Raw genomic sequence first — 20,466 nt, 5'->3', positions numbered from 1 at the left:
TTGTGTCTTTCGGAGCTGGAATAATTTGTGTATGTGACATATTTTAAAACACCAAATTGTGTCAAACTATAAACAAAAATATTTTTAAACCTCCATCCATGGCACCAGTATCTGGTCGCTGATTGGTTGGTGAGCCCACCTGCGGGACCTTGCTGCGCTTCCGGGATTCCGATGTCGGCCTGGCTAGTTTGCTAACAGCTAAGTTTAGCAACAACGAAACGACTCGCCTTCTTTGAGAGTCTGTCGGACAACTCGAATTTGTCACACCAGGTGCGTGTTGTTGGGCGTTGCTCTTTGTCATATCTAGGCGTTCATATATCGACACGCTGTCACACACTGATGGACGTAAAATGCTGAGTTATAGCGTCCTTTCGTTATCGTCAGGTAACGTTAGCTTAGCTTCGGCTGTGGGAAGGGACTGGGCTATGTCATAAAAACTTTGGAGGGCAGCGACAAAATGAGTGAGTAGTGTGTTGTTGTGAAAATTCAATCGCCACCGAGTATTTTCGAGAACATTATTGAGTTCATTTCAAATTGACTTTCACAATAGTTGACGGAATTGTAGTTGTGCCAGTTGACTTGCCCGGGCCTGCTGCTCTTTCGTCTGACATAGTGCTCATAGAATTTACAGTATGAAGCTCCGACTGCGATAATGATTGTTACACACGTAAATGACTCGGTTATTGTAGTTTGCGATGTTCACTCTCTATCTACCTTAGATTTAAACATGTAATCAACGTATTTTCTCTGGTGTTGATGGCTAAGTCAGTCATAGGGTGATCAAATCATAGGTTTCCCTCGAATGTCCCTATGTGGTTCGACATAATGGCTTAACATATATATGTTAAAACGTCTCTCCTGTGTGTTGGTTTAATGACTTGATTTCCCACAAGTCTACAATAAAGGCTTGAAATGATTCATCAGATGGGCTGATGGTGTCATTTTAGAAGGGGTGGTGAGTTCAGTCATTTACTTGGAGACTATAGAGCCACAGTTTTTCGATTAGAAAGGGGCTTGTTACAGCTTCAGGTTGGAAAGTGACAAGTATGCACTGTAAAATACTTCATGCTGCTTCTCTTTTCCAACGTTGACATTTTATATGCCCACAAATTTTACATGATGTTAACAGGAAAAAATATAATATAGTCTGTGTCTTTCCGTAAAACCAAACTTACACCCGATAAATGACACCAACAATTGGACACTCAAAAGGATGTGTACTTAAGAACGAGTATGATCAAAGTGAACACTGCTAGATCGCTATCATTGTGTGTTGTTGACGACAGATGATTACATGATTAAGAACAGTCGAGGTGACGTTTTGACTGCACTGCTACGTTTTTGTAGCGATTGCTTAAAGGTGGAGCTCTCGTCTCGGATTACACTGTTACTCCAGGTCTATTTTTGCTAAATTCAATCTGCTCAAACTAGTTTTTCATGCGGACATGGCGGGGGGAGGTGTCACTCAGATGAGGATCTACTCAGGTGCTTTAAATTTCCTCTGTTGTGTTTGCCTGACCACCTGGGGGAATTCAGGTGACAGTTGGTCATGGTCATCAGCACTGCTAGTGTACGTGTTGATGTGCTTGTCCAGGAGCAGCAGTCCGATCAGTGTTTCTTAATAAGTGAAATTAGGTCATCTTATATCTTCAAATCTTTTCTGATATGCTGAGGCGCAACCTTAACTTCCTTATTGGTGCAATAAACGTTTTTAGGTGATAAGGTTTTAATTACCAATACTCCTTGTTTGAATGATGAATGTCAATGTAAAGTTGGCCTGGGTTCTTTCCTGGCTTCTTTTATTAAAATTTGCCCATTGTATTTCTCATCCAACTATTAGTGGAGTATTCTATAATGGCTGCTGACTATGATCTCATTGATGAAATGTGTTTTTCTTTGTTGTATTACTTTCAGTGTTCAGTTATGCCATGTTAGATTTTCATATGAATATCTTGAAATGATCTGCTGCTGATGTTTATTCATGAATTGATACATATTGTCATGTGTATGACTCATTTGGTGTTGAGATGCATTTTTAATGAGCACATGCTGCTTATAAAATCCTCATTTGCAACATTAAATCAACCACATATCAAAACTGTTGTTTATAAAATGTAATCGCAATTTCAAAATCTGTTTTTCAGAGCCATCCAGCAGTGTGCCACGGACCTAAAAGAAAAACGGTTAAAAGAGAAAGCGGCTTGCATTCGATGATGAGACTCCATGGCTATGTTTAAAGAATGCGTGATGGAAACAGGGTGTTCTGTGCTAAGGAACTGGAGGTGGGAGCGGTCAGTCTATGCAGACCTGGCCAAGTGTGGTGACACTGCAGTGACTTACACCGAGCTTCTTTTTGGAATGAGTTGATTCTGGTACCCATCCGGAAACCTTGGAGAGCATTATATCTGCTCTTGTGCAGACTATTTGAGTTGGGGTTACGTAAGAGGTAACCAACTGACACTTTTTTAGATAATAAAATCCAGCTTACTGCTGCTCAGCAGATCAGATTGTTACTGCTGGTTGCATCGATTTCCCCTGCTGGCATTGTTTGGCATGCTGGATCGTCCCCCCTGCCGCCATCCTCAGCTTCTTTGACCCACCCAGTGCCTAAATAAACCCTCTTGGGACAATCACAGCAGTCATTGTCAGCTGCTATGCTCAGTCTGCTCTGTTTGCTTCCGATCTAAGTCTGCTATCCTTCCACCAACTACCTCTTTTTTTCCTGGTCCTATCCTTTTACCAATATGTTATTTTAGACAGGAAATCCAGCACATAAAGATAAGCCCCTGAGAATGAGAAACAAACAAGTACAAATGATTGAAAGTTTCTCATGAACAAAGTTGTCTCGTCTCAATAATCATAGGGTTGTTCCTGTGTATTCGTGCCTGGCGGTGTTGTGTTTTCATGGTTGCCAGGAGGAAATTATTATTGGAGTTATTTCCATTATTGCACCAAAAACTGTTGCAGTAAAGCCATACGGAAATAAATTACTTTTACAATTATTTTTGTATCATATTTCACTTATATAAACATATTTTTTTCTAGAGTATTATAAGGCACCTTTATAGATTCTAAATATTTGCTTGTCGATCAAACAGATTTGTATTTTTGACCTTAAGGCTTGAGTTTTAGAGTTATGGACCCAACTGAACAAGAACAACGATCGGCCTTCTGACCGGTTAAGCACACCCACAACTCGGTTGTCCGCTCGAGTCCCACCTGTCTTCCACCTCTTACTGTTTTTGATGCCGGGCTTCAATGGGGGCAATCTTGGGGGAGGAGTGGTTGGCGCAGCTTCTGCTCCTCCCCGTCCCTTTAAACCCAGCCGATATGTCCCAGTGTCTGCCGCCACCACATTCCTTGTTGGATCCACAACCCTCTTTTTCTGCTTCACGTAAGTACGACCAAGTTTGTGGTGAAAATGTCTCATTTTTTTCTAAATGACTTCATGATTGCCTTTATTGTTTTTGTTATTACTTTCTCATAGTAGCTCTCCTCACCCATGCCATGTATTATTGTGCCCATCCGTGCGCACCCTTTTCTGAATGTGCATCAAAGGTGTTCTCTGTCCTTCCCATAACATGCATTGACAGCTCCCTTTGTTTAGTGCAGTTCTTTTTGAGAAAATCTCTGAAGTCAATAATAGTTGTTTATTCCTACTTCCTCTTTTTTTCAGCTGCCCGTGGCTTTCAGAACATTTCTCATCTGCCATTCCAATCTATATCGCTGTGATCTTCCTCTTTACACTGGCCAACTTCTGCATGGCCACTTTCATGGACCCGGGTGTATTCCCCAGAGGTAACTCAGAATGCTTCCCAGCATCTTAGAAGGTTTTATCAGTGACTATTCTATTTCTGCCTCCGTGGCATATTTGCATTGCATAACAACTCCCACAACCTTCTTGACAAGTCAAGCATATTTTGTGAAGAACATTCTGTCTCCATATAAACTCCACATTTCTCCAAAAAAAGAAAAAATGATAGCAAATACGAACTCGGAGCGGGTTAGCGTGTGTCCAATTACTTCAGTTGAAGTGAGGGAAAGGAAATAAGATCATATATTTAAAGATGCATTTCATAAGCAAGTTAGAAAGTTGAAGCCTCTGACTTGTTTTTTGTGTTTCATTTGATTTTTCAATAGTTGACACTGCGTATTAGTTGACAAATAACGGGATCCAACTGAATTGTATCATTTGCATAGTTGTTTTTCCATAGTGGTTTTCTTTCATCCCCTTTGTAAACACTGTTTGTGACCGACTCCTTGTTCTGATTCAATCTTGAATGTAATGTTCATTCTTAATTGTGTTTTCCTAGCGGAGGAGGATGAAGACAAAGAGGATGATTTCCGTGCTCCTCTCTACAAGACCGTGGAAATCAAAGGCATCCAAGTGCGCATGAAGTGGTGCTCAACATGCCGCTTCTACAGACCACCACGCTGCTCGCATTGCTCAGTCTGTGACAACTGTGTGGAGGTACTGACTTGGCTAACACACTCAACCTTTGCTATTATAATATGCTTCTAAAATCTTTATTCTGAAGTTCCCTCCTCAGTATGAGACTTAAATGTTCTTGACTACAAATTGTACGCTGCCAGTTTTTTCTGCAATTTGCTCCAGCGCAACTTAAATGGCTTGTCACAACAAGCGTACGATGATGAATAATGTAGAAATGTAAATGGAAAGCATGATACAGAAAAGGTTCTTCAATGTGTTAAGCCTTCACTGCGACCAAGTGGAGTGTGACTTCAAGCTTGTAGGAACATGTTTGATTTGATTGTTGTTCAGCAGAAACTGGAGTGATCGCTTTCGGATTGGTTGTCTCGCTGCACCTAGAAGAAGAATGAACTCACATGTTGTCATCAGGATTTCTAAAGTAACTTAAGTTCTGCAACACCAAATTTTCGACAGAGTCAAAGTCATCGTCTAATTTGTCAAGAATTCATGTTTTCACACAGTTTTGTCACACACAGTGCAATGTTAAACTCAATTTTTTCCATCTGTTGCTGTAAAACCATAATCTTGTAGAAAAGTGATGCGTATTTGTTTGTATTTTATGTTACACACACACACACACACATAAAAAAACAGATGCACATCACATGATCTCTATGCTCCTTTTCCTTTAGTATCTGTTAATGGCTGATTGAATGTTAACACATCTTTCCTGAGTGACAGCCACTCTGCTGTATTCTTGGTGCCTTATGACTATTTTTTTCTTTCTTTCAGGATTTTGACCACCACTGTCCATGGGTTAACAACTGTATCGGTCGGAGGAATTACAGATATTTCTTTCTCTTCCTTCTCTCACTAACCACGCACATTGTAGATGTGTTTGGATTCGGGTTGGTTTATGTTTTGCACCATCGCCACCAACTTCACACACCCCATGCTGCTGTCACGTATCCTTTTGGAAGTGAATATGGCAAAGGAATTCTCTCCTTTAATACGTTTGTTTTTGGTCGTGACATTCCTGAGCCTGTGTATACAGTATGGCGGTGATGTGTGTTGCTGGTCTGTTCTTCGTCCCGGTTGCTGGACTCACCGGGTTCCATATTGTGCTGGTGTCTCGGGGACGAACCACCAATGAGCAGGTACTAATGTTGCCCAAGTGAGAACTTGGAACTAACCCAATACAAACATTTATCTTGAACATTTACATTGGTAATTGCTATCATGTTTACACCCTTTTAATTCCTACCAGGTGACTGGAAAGTTTCGGGGAGGAGTTAACCCTTTCACCAATGGCTGCTTGCGGAATATTTCACATGTGCTCTGCAGATCTCAGGCCCCCAGGTCAGCCTTTGTTTCCGTGTTACAAATCGCTCACCTTTCTCAGTTTGTGAGCCACAAGCCTTTGTTTTGTCGTTTCACTTGGACTTAACTTTCAGTTTCTGTTTATGAAAATATAAGCAAATGAGGTTTGAGTATGTTAGTCAAAACAACTCAAACAGTGGAGCCTATTTGTATACGTTTGAATGTTCACTCAATTGCTGGTGCACCTCCATTCCGCAGATATATTGGTCGATGGCGGAAGCCCCAGTCAGTGGATGTGCAACCTCCTTTTCTCCGACCGACTCTTACTGAGGCCCAGTTAGCAGCGAAGGTGCTGGACAATGGCATCCAGAATGACCAGCACAGCACAAGGGTGAGAGGAAAATAAGCGCTTAGACTTTTGACTGTGTCAAGAAAAATATCAGAAATTAAATCATGTTGATTTAACTAAATAATCTGAGCAGCATGCTGAATAGAAAGTGATTGGAACAAAAGCCCCTAGGTGTGCGTGTTTGTGTGTGTGAGTAGTGCTGTGTTTAAAAAATCGATTTTCCGATTCTGAATCGATTCGTACATCAATTCCATAAAATCGATTCGTATGTCCAAAGATCGGATTAATTAATTTACGTTTTAACACATATTCTCCGGGTGAAGTCCAACCCCTTTGACGGCCTCACAAATCACGTGACGCGAACTTTACCACTACCGGGTAATTCTGCATGCTCTGTCAAAATAACTGAAGCGATTGCGGCTTTCATTTGCAAAGATATGCGCCCGTCTTCCGTCGTTGAAAACGAAGGCTTCAGGCGGCTATTGAAAGTAACAGAGCCACACTATGCTACGGTGTCTCGCAAACGTCTGTTATCCCAAACATGCACCAGTCAGTAAAAGAAAACGTGAAAAGTAAGCTTCAGTCAGCAGTCAGGGTGGGCATTACAAGTGATACGTGGACATCTCTGGCTTCGCAATCTTACACGAGTCTGACAACTCACTATATTGACGAGGAGTGGAACCTCTTCTCGTACGTACTACAGACCACAGAGAACTGTTTACATACTGCGCAATGACCGTCAGGTTGCTGTGAAGTCAGTAACCAGCACTCTGTTTACATTTTCACTGGCTGAGAATATCTTTTTTTTCATTTTGATAATAACATAAAAATGCATTAATATTAAACAGCAGCATCTTTTGGGTGAATTTTTCATGTCCTATTTCTAATAATGCACCAGTCCCATGAGCAGTCACATCTGGCGTTCTGTGTCTGGATCTTTATTATCATTTACTATGAATCCTTCATTCATTTCCTGTTGAATGTCAATATGATACTAGTATTAATACGTTGCGTCACTTGTCATGTGATTATGGCAATAGCTCAGAAAATGGTTTAAATACTAACCTGAATCGAGATTGGATCGGATCGGATCGAATCGAATCGAATTGAATTGTGATAATCGATTCTAAGTCATGAGAATCGGAATCGAATCGATTCTTGAAATTAGAATCGATACCCAGCCCTATGTGTGAGAATGGTGTGTGTGTGTGTGTGTGTGTGTGTGTGTGTGTGTGTGTGTGTGTGTGTGTGTGTGTGTGTGTGTGTGTGTGTGTGTGTGTGTGTGTGTGTGTGTGTTTCCCTGTGATGGACTGGCACCCTGTCTGAGGTGTATTCCTGCCTCTCACCCATTGACCGCTGGGATAGCCTTCAGCTCTCCCCAAGACCCTGAAGAGAACCAAATGCTGGATAACTGATGATGTATGTATGGAAAGCAAAATCATTTTGCAGAGATGCCCTTGTGATGGAGGAAAATTCTTACCTGCCTTGTGGCAAGGTTATACATACTTCACCAGTTGCACTTGGTCTGAATTGTTTGGGTGTTGTCCTTTGTCAAGACAGTTCCAAATGTTTTTCAGTCCAAGAGCAGCATCGACCAAACAGAGAGCCAGTCAGCAGATGCGGAGCCTCCCCCACCCCCTCCTCCTAAACAGGATCTGCGATATCCAGGCCTGCCCCGCGCTGACACAGAGGGTGAGACACAAAATGTCAACATTGATGTGAAGACTGCAGACCTCAGATGAAATATCCCATCACTCTTGACTGTTGCCAATTCCAAACACTCCTTGTTCAAACGGTTTGCCTTGGAATTATTGTCTTACAGAGAGCAGTCTGTTGACTGAAGCTCCAAACACACCAGCGATGTGCAAGTATCGGCCTCCGTACACCAGCCCTGGAAGAAACCACACTGCCCTCACGCACGCTAGCAAGGTACACACACTCTCTGAAACTGCTTTGTTTGTACTGCAAAAATAGCTGGCAATTATCAGTTTACATGCGACATTGATGACATAAAGCTAATCTGATTACTGCATTGTTCTTTTTTTAAAGCTTCAGCTTCTCAGCTCTTGTTTTTAATGCAGGGAGAGAAAAAAACTTTGTCTCAGTGTGGTGATGCAGCAGTGAACTGAATAATAAATGCTACTGCTACAGTTTGTTCCATATACATTCTTTGGTGCTCAGAGAGGTTAATGCCATGACCTTCTTTTTGTTTTCACTCGAAATTGATCATTCAGTGGCCGTCAGTTGATCAGTAAGTCTCAGCTAGTGTAATGTGTGTATACCGTCTGTGTGTCTGAGTTGATCTATCCTTTCCCCCTGGAAATGCATTGATGGGAATGTGCATTTCATTTTATGTATACTTCCATTTTTGTGTTCTCACAGGCTACGTCCACACTGCACTTTTTTTAGGGTTCATGACACACATCAAAAATCCACAGGGGCACATGTGATCATTGTAAATGGGGTGAAGTTTTTAGTAAATTCTATTTTTCCAACACTGCTTGGAAGAGACAGTAATTGTCGAATTGTTATGCTGTTGTTCATTTGACGTGTCACTGGTCTGTTCACTTTGAGAACCAGCACTCACTGCACCTCCCACTCAGACATGCACACACATGCCGTTGTAACCCATGTTTCCCTCACTGTTGGTATCCGGTTGTCGTACTGTTGTTTTCTGGAGATTTAAGAGCAAGGTGCATGGCTTATCAAATACCAGGACTCGTACACTAATATATTGCATTGAATTACAAATGGAGATTTTCCGCATTTTGAGGCAGCACCTGTCACACTTGAAAAATATGTTTGACTCATGATGATCCATTAAACATTGACTATTACGTTTGAAGTGCAGTAGTGTGGACGTATCCCAAATCTTTGACATGAAGTGGTGATGCCTGCTGAAGCCAGTTAGTCCTGACCCACTAGTGTGATGATGATGATGGTGGAGTAGAGCACTGGTCAAGCACTCAAGTTTCCCCACCACTCTTTTCCCTGTCTGAACCTTTAGGATGAAGTCTGTCTGTGCTGTTTGATGCCATTGTGTAACGTGGAGGTGTTAACTTTTCTTTGTCCCTCCTCTGCACTTTTCCATTCTTCCTCAACTCCTTCCTGCTGCTCACATCTCCTCTGCATTTGCTCTGTCTCTCATGCTCTTCTCAGATGATCCGCGGGGACAGTCTGGACTCTCCTTCTCCCTCCATCTTGCAGTCCAGTCGCCAGCCCAGCTACCGATCCGAACCTAGCAGCCTGGACGGGTCCACGGTGGGAGTGGGAGGGGTAGGCATGCGCAGAGGGGGAGGGGAGAGGAGTGACGGCCCCGGGGGTCCTGGTGGAGTGTCAGGAGGCATGTCGGGTTACTCCCTGACTGGACGCTCCAACACCTCCTATCCATCCTCGCTGGTGCTGTCTGCCGCCGGCTCTCACTCCTCCAGCCTGCGCTCCGCGCAGACAGCTCACAACCCACTGGCCACGCTCCACTCAGAGGGCACCACAGACACTAGCTACAAGAGCCTGGCCAATCAGACGCCCCGGAACGGCAGCTTGTCCTACGACAGCTTGCTGACGCCGTCTGAGAGCCCAGTGTTCGAATCGGCCGCCCACGAGCTGTCGCCACAAAAGACTCGCAGTCTGCTGCCCTCGCCGAATATCATGGACAAAACTGGAATGGTGTCATCCGGCACCCCGCTGCAGGGCTACACCTCGCCCTTCCTCTCGGCTCAGATCGCACAGCAGAGGGAGGGGCAGCTGCTCCAGGGCTCTGCCACTTTCTCCTCTCCCCACAGGGTCTACCTGCGTACTTCTGTCCCGCCTACTCCCACTTCCACTCGACCCCAGGAGACCCTGCACCTGCTCCAAAATAACCAAGACTTCTCTTACGCCCACCGGAACCCTTCGTCATCTTCCTCATCACCTGGGGCGTACTCCTCCGAACCCCCTGTCTCCCCGCCCCCCCGCGGCCTCTCCCTCGGAAAGTCTCAGTCCTACACCGGGGAGGCGTTGTCTCAGAACCGACCCCGGCCTCCTGGAGGGGGCAACGTGCCGCGAGGCGGAGGAGGCCACCAGGTTGCACAGTGAGTGATGGTGTCTCATGGTCCAGCCTCTTGGCGTGTTACCCTCCTGCGTCCATGTGATCCTAACCTCCCTCTTCTTCCTCCTCTTTGTTGTGTCAGCCATCCTCTTCCTCCCTGATGTGTGTGAGTCTTTTTCTCCTCCAGTTTTCTGACACTTGTTTTCCAACAATACAGCAGAGCATGTTTGATGTTTAAAAATAATCCTGCCTGTCAAACACTGATCCAAAGTTTAACCACGTGAGACCTGAGTGTGACAGGATGATGCGACTCGAGTCTCAAAATATCTCTCTGTAAAGACAAAAGGAAAGCACAAGGACACAGAGTTTCAGGAGGCTAAAGTTGCTCAAACCTAAATTCATGGTTCTGTATCAGACTCAGGTCTGCACAGCAAATATTGACACTCATGAGGAGTAGAAATGGGAAACCAGACCAAGTGACCCATGGTACTGCTGCTCTGACCCGCGGAACTACTGGGCCATCTATTGTTCTGGAGCTGAGTCAGGTTGAGAGTGACTCAAGAAAGTTGTGTCAGAAGGAAGTTGGAAACTGTCTGCTCAGCTTTGGTCACTTCTGCCTTTGTTTTTCTTTTGAAGTAAACACCACAATCACCTTTTTAGCCAGGCCTTTTAGCGATTTGACTTGTCACCAGTCAGAGCACAACATGCTGTAGCACAAGTTGGAACGGTGGTTGTCTTTTACAGTGCAGGTATGTTGTTGTGATCACGGGTGTTGCTTCTCCTCAGGTCCTCCTCTCGCATGATGATGGCCAATCACACCTCATCCAAGCCAGGAGGCGGGGTGAAGAAGGTGACAGGTGTCGGAGGAACAACTTATGAGATTTCAGTTTAGGAGGCGTCGGTTCGTCAGGCAACATTGAGGGGGAAGGCCACTGGACATCCGCCACTCACTGAGCCTGATGGTGAGTGAGCCACTCTGAGAGTCAACGTGCTGCAGAGGAGGAAACTCTGGATCCCCACCTTCTGAATCTGATCATTGAGTGGGTGGTTTTTCCCTGGACGGCTGTCTGAGCGAGTGATAGACTGAATGCAAGAGTCTCTTCTTTACTCTGGTACGTGTGTGACACTTCTGACAGGACCTTCGGAGGGCGGTTTGCTGCAGCTGAGCAGAAAAACAAACCTTTATTTTGTCAGAACGGACCACAGGACAATCGTCGTGAGACGCCCCCAAATCATAAACGTCATTTTAGTTTTGTAAATCTTTGTTTTAAAATATTGTTTTATATGTACAAATATGTGTATGAAATCATACAGATCATTACTGGGTACTATTGTCAGGTGTTGATAGCTGTTCCTGCGGGTGGCTGCTGTGTGTGATTTTATTCTTTTCTTAATCCAGTTATGATTGACGGCTGCATCAGCCACAGTCATCCAAAGAGAACAAGGATCTTTTGGAGGACAGTTGAGGAAGATACATTGTCTTTATTGCTAAACGCCACAGGAGCTGCGTTCACATTACCAAATTGTGTGATCGCGATGGTCGACTTTTGTGACTTCTTTTTATGTTATGTGCTTTTCTTTTTTTTAATTGTTTTTACAATGCAGCCTCACACCAAAAAAAAGTTGTACATTATGCTCTGATGGTTCTGTTGGTACGTGCCCTGCTATAGTGAGTCAGTAGTTGGGACGAGTGGTTGAACTAACTGCAACAATCACAAGAAGAGTCACACTAAAATGTTTTACCTTTTCCGTGTCTGTTCGATGCATATTTGCAAGGTTGGAAAATGCAAATCCCAAATGCTCTTTTACGACGGTCATGTGGACGTAGCCTGAGTCATCGAGCGCCGCACACAGATCTTTGTGGAATGTACGCTTGCAATGTTGATGCCATAGACATTATGCAAAATCAGTTTGTAGCTTTAAGACCATTACGTGTCCTGTGTTCATTTCTTTATGCTGTAATGTTTGTTAAGGAGTGCAGTTTCTTGAACTTTATATCTCGCCAGACGGCCGTACAATTGGAGGGTCAGTGAGGGAGGGGCTTATTTATTTTTCACCAACTCATGCCGGGTCGCGTTCTGCACCCGTTTTGTTGGATGAGAAGCGAAGTAGACTGATATTTTATTATGAGATGTGTTATAGAAATTTTATTTTAAAAGGTAATTTTCTACAGAGCTATTTTATTCCTTTCCCCCTTCAGAGGCCATTCAGTTATTTTTCTACAGACACGGCGGTTTTATTGACGGTTCGATGTCCTGGTGAGTCCAGATAAAGGGAAGCATGTGTGCACATTTGATTTTAGACCTGGGCATTACTCTGAAATCAGTATGTCAGCAGTAGAGGACCACAGTGGTGTTTGCAGTAAATTATTTCAGTGTAGCATGTGTGTTTTTGGGGGGAGAAAAATAAGCACACTTGAAGCACGCAGTGAACCCAAACTGCAGTTGGAAGTTTGTGACCCTCCCTGGCTCCGTCTTCAGTGTGCATGATGTTTGCTGAATGTCGCTGGTGTGCAGATGCGTGAGGACATTTATGATGGTAACAGTTCAAGGCACAAGCAACCAGAAACGGCAGCCAAGTCGAGTGACGCAGAACAAGTTGAATCATGAGTGTAAAGAAAAAAAGTGTGAAAAATAAATATTGCTGTAGTGGGGTGTGATGAGTGGAACCACTTTTACGGTCATCAGTACGAGAATATAAAAATCCAAAAATGGCCTTATGTATTTTTAAAAAAATGTCTTCTCAAAATAAAAGGTCGAACTGAGTGACACTGTGGCAAACATTGTGATTATGCAGCCTTGTAACACACTTTCCAGAAACAGAACACTGCATTTATTTAATATTTAAACACATGTATTCTCTGCTGTAGCAATGATTAGCAAATTCACGTCCCCTACTCAGGCTGGATGTTTCAGGCAAAGTTAAAGTGTAACATCTCTCACTTGTAAACGCCTCCAAGGTCAGTTCGAGGTGGGGTATCTCGAACTCGCCAGTAAACAGAACCTTAAAACTCGTGATGGGATAATGAGGTCTCATGAAACAGGGTTTTAATTTTGAGATGGCACCATCTGCTATATAATGTTTGCAACCAGTTCGCTGGAACCTCACATCATTCTTAAACCAATAGCGCCATCTACTGAGCTCTGAAAATCAGAAGACAGTTCGCTGAAGCCTTATCAACCCATCACTACTTAATTTAGCTAGAAGATACCTGAGGAACGCATGAACATTCCATGACAAGTGGGAGTCCACATCAATGCATAGCTGATAATGCTTCAGATCATTATAAAAATAAGTTAAGAAGCTCCTGCTGGCCCACGTCACTGGTCTTTCTTGCCCTCAGTCGGGTCGCCCTCAGGTAGACCTTCTTCCTGCTCAGTGATGAGCTCCTCTCCCTTCAGCCCTCGAGCCTTGACCAGCTTCTTGGATTTTTGGAAAAGCTCGTTGAGATTAAACTCCCGGATGATGTTCTCCTGAGAATGAGACGCTTTCAGTTATTGAACAGAAATGATCACATATCCTTCCATCAGAACAGACCTCATTGAAAGTCCACGACACTGCTCTCCCTTTACTGTCCACTAAAGGGCGTCGCATGATTTCGTGCCCTCCCTGGAACAGCGCGAGTGTGGGGAGTTGCTTGGAGAGAGGGGAGGTGCTCACTTTGTACCTGAGAAGAGCAAGAAGTGTTTGACAGTAGCTGCTCTCTATATGTCTGATCCCTCGACATCTCCTGGACCAACTGACCTCTCTGAAACGTCCCCGTAACGTCCCACGTCCACCTTTCCAAATCGAAGTCCAGCGCAGTTATATCTGAAAATATTAATATATCATACATTTTTATCCACATTCCTTGTCTTTTAGCGCAATAACTTTATTTTTTGTTCTCAAAATTTACTCGATCAGACATTTAACACCTACTTGAGTGACAGGTCAGCAAAGACTGGAGCGAATGACTGGCAGTCCGACGACCAGTTGGCGTAGAATTCAACGATCCATGTGACCCGCGAGTCACTTTGCAGCTCCTCCTAGCGTTGAACAAATATTTAACTTAAAAAAACAAACATTCCACGCTTATATTATTAATATATTCTCTGATGAACATTCAGGGTGTAATGAGCTAAAATGGACACCAGATGGCAATAGCGCTAAGGCGCAACTGAAAGACAAGAAAAGAAGTGATGCCAAGTAAGAAGAGCCTCAAAATATAGTGACATGAAAGGTTATCTAGTACAGTGATGCTGTTGTGGTTTTTTTTAATCAAAATGTCAGTTTCCTGCCTGAGCGGATGTTCGGTACTGAAAATCAAAGGGAGAACGATAGAACGTTCGTAAATCTAAATTTCCTAGCAGCCCTGAAAGTTTCACTACAGTACATGTCTGTTTGGAGTTATCCTGTATACAAACACACAAACAAACATAGCCCCAATGCATGACACGCACCAATTACATGTCATTAGTCTGACTTACATTTTAACCTGCATAAACCAGATAATACCAAATTCATACTTGCACTTACGATAGATATTTCATGGGAAACTCAAGATATTCATCAGCCATTATCCAGTCATTTGTAGCATTTTTGAAGTGCCCCCAGCTTGATTTGTGAACTCACTCACGCCACTCGAGAACTCACATCGATGGTCTTGTCGCTGAAGTATTTGATGTACTCCGGGCCCATGTAGACAGGGGGCTTGCAGGTCATGACAAACGCTGCGGACACAAGTCACATGGACAGAGAGTAAAAGTCAGTGACAGTCACATGGGACTGAATGTTTGTTGAATATTTGGGTGCATTACTACTGACCTACACACAGAGTGAGGTAGAGGATGCCGAGTCGAATGTCCAGCCTGAAGAAGAGGATGACATTGGCGACTTTGCTGAAGAGGAAGAGGTTACCGATGTGCTGCTCCATGGTGACTGAGACAATAACAACACAGCCTCAAGGTCAGAGAGTGGCCCTGCAGTGCAATGTTTATCCAACAAAGCTACGCTCTGGAGACCAAACTTCCTTATGGAGGACTTCATATCTGGTTTCAAGGATTTAAACCGTCACACATTATCTTGATGGTCACATTTTAACATCTACTCTGAGTGTTTGGGAGGAGTGGATGAGAAGTCACCGTAGCCGTATTTGTTTGTATTGTGAACAAGTCCGTGTTGTGTCAGTTGTTGACCATAAACAATGTGTATGGAAGGAGGGAGGAGGCTGGGGGGAGTTACTGACTCGCTCTTCTGTTCTTCATCATGACGATTGCGCTGAGGAACATGAGGATCTCAAGTTCTCTCTGAAAGAAAGAAGAGCGGGGTCAAACGAACATTAAAATAGGAGAGAAGTTTGCGTCAGCGCTTTAAAAGTGGGCGTGCGTAACACGACGTCCGATTTAATTCATCCACAATTAACAATTATTCAATAAAATACCGCCCTCACATATTAGACTTTACAAAAAAAACACTACTCGTGGGCAGATCTCGATGATCCTCCACGAGGCCCACCCTGCCCCCGAACCCTAACACGCGCTCACCCAGTCAAAGTCGCAGGAGTTCCCGTCCTCCCGCTGCGACGCCAGGTGTTCGCACAAACCGGGGGTCTTCCGAACCACCAGGAAGGCAATCGTCATTAAGAAAGAGCAGATGTAATAAGGCTTCAGCAGCCACTTGTAAATCTGGGGTAGATGGTACAAGAAAGCGCAGAGTCCCGTCACTAAACCCATGTCGTGTGCCCTCGCGTCCGGCCAGCAGAGTGACAGCTGAAGCAGCTGGCTGGACCAGCGTGCGGCAGCGCGCAGGCGCACTGGACTTGGCCAAGAGCTCTTTTAGCCCTCACGGCTTGCCGTTGTTTTGGCGGGTAGTGCGAAACATAAACTGACTGGAGTCATGGAGGAAAACGCGGCTCCTCCGCGAAAAGAAGCAGAAAATGTCGGTGATTCAAGCACTCCACAAGATGGTCCCCCGAAAGAGTCGGTCGCCGCACCTTCTGCTGCTGGTTGTGGTCGGTTCAAGCTGTTTGAAAAAATCTTAGAGACCAGTATCGAGAAGTTCATGTGCATTGCCAGGTGACCAGGCTTTCTTCGTTTTTGAATGTACCCACTGTATATATGGTTTTAGGCGTCATTCCGCGCCGACAGTGGTCTTCCTGCAATTGTGCGAGTGCTTTATTGAATACAGCCTCTTGTTCATTGACCAGTTAAACTCGAACACTGCGAAAAAAACAGGGATGAATGACTTGAATGGAGTTTTTTTTTTCCAACGTGTTCAGGAGTTATTCATTTGTCTAAATGTCGTCACACGTTGACAGTTATTGTTAAGTTCAAGGACTTGGTCATTCAGTTATTATCTCACCCTGGACATACTTCACAGGACCAAAACTATCAAAGCATGAGGGAAATTAAGTCTGCATTAAGCATTAAAACTTTTTTTAATCAATATATAAAGATTAAGATCATTAAATATGTGACTAATTTAAGTGGATTTTAAATACATATGTGATGCTAGTGAGGCATTACACTATGTATATATTTATTGAATGACGATAACTTGCATGGAGTGGATGCTTTTTTTGTTCCTACATTTTTGCAGTCACAGAACAGAATCCCCTTGATCTAGGAAGCTGAATCAGACTGAGTTACTACTAGTGTTTTTAACTTGAGTTTCTTGTATGAAAAAACAAAAAAAGAGTTCCTCAGATCCTCACGTCACTGTAGAACAAAGTTAATATCCATCAACATTCTAAAGATGTGATGTCAGAAATTCACATTTTATTTTGAACATACACCGGTAAGAAATGTCGGCTCATGCCTCTGAAACAACACAGGGCAGCGGATAACTGTCATTCACCATTGCTGTTGATGATTCTTAATGTTATATTGCTGTCTTTTCTCCTTATAAACGGTCTCTCTTGTCTCTTCATTAGGGAGCAGTTTGCCAGCAAGTTTGGTGTCTTATACAAAAATAACCCTAAGTTGGTTGCGTCCATTCATAAGGAATTTATTGAGGAACTCAGAAAAGCAATACAGGTGCGTGATTTTGATATGATTTATGCAACATAACAAACATGCATCGTGCAGCCGGCTGCAGTGGCAAGTCATTGTTTGTGTCTACAGGAGGACATTAACAGAATGATTGAGGAAGGCCGGTTTGAGTCCAAACTGAATGCGCTGGACAAACTGGAGAGTGAAGCCAGGAACAATCCCGAGCCTGCATGGTGGGTTTAAATAATGATGCTTTTTCACGTGTATTTGGTCAGCAGTTCCACGACAGTAACTCCAAGTGCTCATTTTCCTCTTCTGAAAGGCGACCTACTGGCGTTCCTGAAAAAGACGTGGGTAGTTTTCTGGTACCCTACTATAAGAAACAAGAGGCCTACCTGCAAAAGGAGTTGAAAAAGATCCAAGCAGAGAATGCCACCATCGCGGAGAAGGTTCGGGCTGGCAGAGAAAATATCACTCAGACTGAGCAAAAGATTGCTGCAGCTGTTGAGGACTGGAAGGTAAAGGATGTGGGAAAATGAATTACAGTGGAACAACCGAGTATGTTTGAAAGATGAAAGATTGTGCAGGGAGTCACACTTAGTAATCGTATCTTAAACTAAAATAAATAAAATTATATGATCAATAAATTGTTTTGATAACATATTTCTGAATTTCATAAAATAAATACAAAAAGAAACATTAATGATTGGAATTTCGAATTTCTTTCAGGTGACGGTCAGCGAATTTGGACGCCTCTCATCCACTCTTCATCCTGGAAATGTGTTCTAATCAATGATGTTAAAAATATGTACGTCGTTTGTGTTTTCGTGCTCTGTCAGAAAATAAAAGTTTGAAAACCCATGTGCCGAATGTGCTCGTTTAGCCTACAGTTAAGGTAATTTCTGTGTTTACGTCTGCCATTACGGTAACGAGTCGGCCAGTGACGTCACAGCGGACAGCAAATGACGCTCGGAAGAAGCCATCGCAGCTGTAATCTTCCTTTTCCGGCGAATTATTTTATTTCATAACTTGTGATAAATATGACGGAGATTTTTTCAACGCTGTACGGTCAAAACGAAACTCAGGGACCAGCCGGTTCGTCTTCTTTGGCTTTCGGAGCGGGGAAGCCGCCGCCGCCTCTTCCGCCAAACCAGGTCTCAGTGACGGCGCAGATGCCACCGCAGCTCGGGGATGAGGGGCCTGCTCTGCGGAAGCCAGGAGCCATGAATGAGCCCTTCTATTTACTGCGAGAGCTGCCCGGTACTAGCGTGTTCTGAGCCGTCAGGAGCGCATAGTTTTTACAGTTCATACATGGTTTGATAATTTTCAGTAGTAGGACGGGACGCCAGTGTGGTCCAAGCAGAATGTAAACAATGCTAACATGCTAAAGCCAGCAAGATGCAGCTAGCTGCTGCTGGTATCCTGTGTTGGTCAATACATGAAGTCGCTATCCAGGGCAAGGACGTTTTATTAGGAAAAATGCCTTCGTTTTTTTGTGGTTGTCCGAGTGGTAAATTCTTAGGTTGCAACATTTATCTAACGCAGTTGCTAATTTTGATTTTTTTTTGGTAGTTGGGAACGAGCTGACTGGAAACACGAACCTCATCACACACTACAACCTGGAACACGCCTACAACAAATTCTGTGGGAAGAAGGTGAAGGAAAAGCTCAGCAACTTTCTACCAGAATTACCAGGTTGGTTTTTTAAATGTTCACATGTGTTGTGTCGTTTTTTGGTCCTGGATCCATTAGTTTCTGGCCCAGAATGTCCTGAATCGACTGTGTCATCAAGATATTATTGAATTTGACTCAGGAAACTGGTCACTAAGAACCATTTTTTATTGCTGCCACCCTGTGACCTTGTGCTCTCATGTCCCTCTCTTCAGGGATGATCGACTGTCCCGGGACTCAGGACGGTAGCTCACTTCGCTCGCTCATCGATAAACCCCCGGTATCTGGAAACTCCTTTAGTCCACTGACCGGCGCCATGCTAACAGGCTTCAGACTACACACTGGGCCGGTACTGAACAATATTTCCTTCAGTCAGGTTCCACTCTGTCAGCTTAAAAGATCGTTGACTTGACCACCATTGTTTAATTCCAGCTGCCAGAACAGTACAGACTCATGCACATACAACCTCCAAAGAAGAAAAGCAAACACAAGCACAAACACCATCGGCCCCAGGACCCTCTACCACAAGGTGAAGCTGCAAAATGTTGTGTTTTTTTCTTCCACGTTTATTGATATGTTTGTCTCTCACACAGCAGAAACTCCATCAGACACTGACCCTAAGAAGAAGAAGAAGAAGAGGGATGATGATCCTGACCGGAAGAAAAAGAAGAAAGACAAGAAAAAGAAGAAGGTGAGATTATTTGGAATTATGATTAGGTTTGTTTGTTTGTTTGTTTATGAAAATACATGTCAAGTCTGATCTAAAGCTTGGAATTAAATTTTGCTTCAATATTTTTATATTTCGTTTTGATTCCAGACAAGTCTGTTATTTGCCCGTTGGGGGCGCTCAAACACTGAAGATCAACTTTTTAAAACTCTATCATTGACTGGATCATTATTCTTCCTTTAATGTGTTCCCTTCATGTTTACTAATTCAGTCATAAAGGAGCGCAACACTTTGTTTCATGCTTTTGCCAATGTGAATCCTGTAATCTGCGTTCCATTAACTTTCCTTCCTCCTGTGCGCTGAAAGTCATTCCTAGTGAAGACATGTTTGTGTGGCTCCAGCTTTCCCTGTGCTATTAAGGACCTCATTCACTCTTCTTTGCAGAACCGCCACAGTCCAGACCACCCCGGCCTCGCCGGCTCACAGCCCAACAGCAACAGCCTCAGATAGATAGGGCCCACTGTGTGAGTGCATGTGTGTGACTGCATTTTGTAAGAGAAGATGTGTGTGTGTGTTTTATGAAGACTTGTATTATTGAGAGAACGGCAGTGTGACCGAGCAGCGGATGAAATGTTGGTGAGCTGTTGTGCGCAGCGAAAGGATGTTTGGTTATGTTGTAACATCTTTTGACCTTGATGCCACCTTCAAATAAACTTTGGTATTATACAGCTTTTGTCGCTTTTTACTTTCTTGTTTTTCTTTTCTTAGCGATAAGATGGTACACATGTGTGTGCCTGATCACAAATTCTCATCTTAAACACATTGTTTGGTTAAAGTGATTATCCACCCTTTTTTTTTTATTAATATTAAGAAAGCGTATCTAGATTTGAGTGTACTAGTCTGTGAGGTGTCCAAAATATCAGACTGTTCTCAACCATCCACCTGCGAATAGCAGTCGATAATACCTCGCTGGCACTGTATTATGTTAGGATTATAGGCTGCGAGATGCGTCGATACAATTGATCTCATTTT

The 20,466-nt window shown here is 43.6% G+C and overlaps 4 protein-coding genes across 6 annotated transcripts; 3 read left to right on the top strand and 1 right to left on the bottom strand.

Moving 5' to 3' along the window:
* Positions 1 to 157: 157 nt before the first annotated feature.
* Positions 158 to 12,903, top strand: zdhhc5b (zinc finger DHHC-type palmitoyltransferase 5b). 2 transcript variants are annotated; one of them, XM_053879245.1, is made up of 12 exons: positions 158 to 270; positions 2,145 to 3,394; positions 3,677 to 3,798; positions 4,314 to 4,471; positions 5,225 to 5,397; positions 5,487 to 5,589; positions 5,700 to 5,791; positions 6,011 to 6,143; positions 7,679 to 7,793; positions 7,924 to 8,030; positions 9,261 to 10,171; positions 10,915 to 12,903. In XM_053879245.1, the coding sequence occupies exons 2-12, from the start codon at positions 3,246 to 3,248 to the stop codon at positions 11,018 to 11,020; spliced, it is 2,169 nt and encodes a 722-aa protein (XP_053735220.1). In that variant the 5' UTR covers positions 158 to 270; positions 2,145 to 3,245; the 3' UTR covers positions 11,021 to 12,903. The 2 variants fall into 2 exon arrangements, with proteins under 2 accessions (XP_053735220.1, XP_053735219.1); XM_053879244.1 differs by lacking the exon at positions 158 to 270 and adding an exon at positions 304 to 461.
* tmx2a (thioredoxin-related transmembrane protein 2a) lies at positions 12,876 to 15,863 on the bottom strand. The gene is made up of 8 exons (XM_053879246.1): positions 15,651 to 15,863; positions 15,353 to 15,413; positions 14,932 to 15,045; positions 14,761 to 14,837; positions 14,047 to 14,153; positions 13,873 to 13,938; positions 13,666 to 13,795; positions 12,876 to 13,601 (listed from the first exon to the last, which is right to left on the bottom strand). Exons 1-8 carry the CDS (start codon positions 15,837 to 15,839, stop codon positions 13,449 to 13,451), a joined length of 897 nt encoding a protein of 298 aa, XP_053735221.1. The 5' UTR covers positions 15,840 to 15,863; the 3' UTR covers positions 12,876 to 13,448.
* Positions 15,848 to 17,957, top strand: si:dkey-6i22.5 (polyamine-modulated factor 1). Its single transcript, XM_053879247.1, has 5 exons — positions 15,848 to 16,181; positions 17,039 to 17,141; positions 17,229 to 17,329; positions 17,419 to 17,614; positions 17,826 to 17,957. Exons 1-5 carry the CDS (start codon positions 16,003 to 16,005, stop codon positions 17,883 to 17,885), a joined length of 639 nt encoding a protein of 212 aa, XP_053735222.1. The 5' UTR covers positions 15,848 to 16,002; the 3' UTR covers positions 17,886 to 17,957.
* Positions 17,958 to 18,040: 83 nt separating this feature from the next.
* med19a (mediator complex subunit 19a) lies at positions 18,041 to 20,159 on the top strand. 2 transcript variants are annotated; one of them, XM_053879463.1, is made up of 6 exons: positions 18,041 to 18,356; positions 18,669 to 18,791; positions 18,983 to 19,116; positions 19,200 to 19,296; positions 19,364 to 19,458; positions 19,879 to 20,159. In XM_053879463.1, the coding sequence occupies exons 1-6, from the start codon at positions 18,137 to 18,139 to the stop codon at positions 19,942 to 19,944; spliced, it is 735 nt and encodes a 244-aa protein (XP_053735438.1). In that variant the 5' UTR covers positions 18,041 to 18,136; the 3' UTR covers positions 19,945 to 20,159. The 2 variants fall into 2 exon arrangements, with proteins under 2 accessions (XP_053735438.1, XP_053735437.1); XM_053879462.1 differs by having other exon boundaries at positions 19,361 to 19,458.
* Positions 20,160 to 20,466: the final 307 nt, after the last annotated feature.

The sequence above is a fragment of the Synchiropus splendidus genome, chromosome 11 (assembly GCF_027744825.2).
Source record: "Synchiropus splendidus isolate RoL2022-P1 chromosome 11, RoL_Sspl_1.0, whole genome shotgun sequence".
Lineage (NCBI taxonomy): Eukaryota > Metazoa > Chordata > Actinopteri > Syngnathiformes > Callionymidae > Synchiropus > Synchiropus splendidus.
The sequence above is the reverse complement of the archived record's forward strand: the minus strand, read 5'-3'. Positions and strand labels throughout refer to the sequence as shown.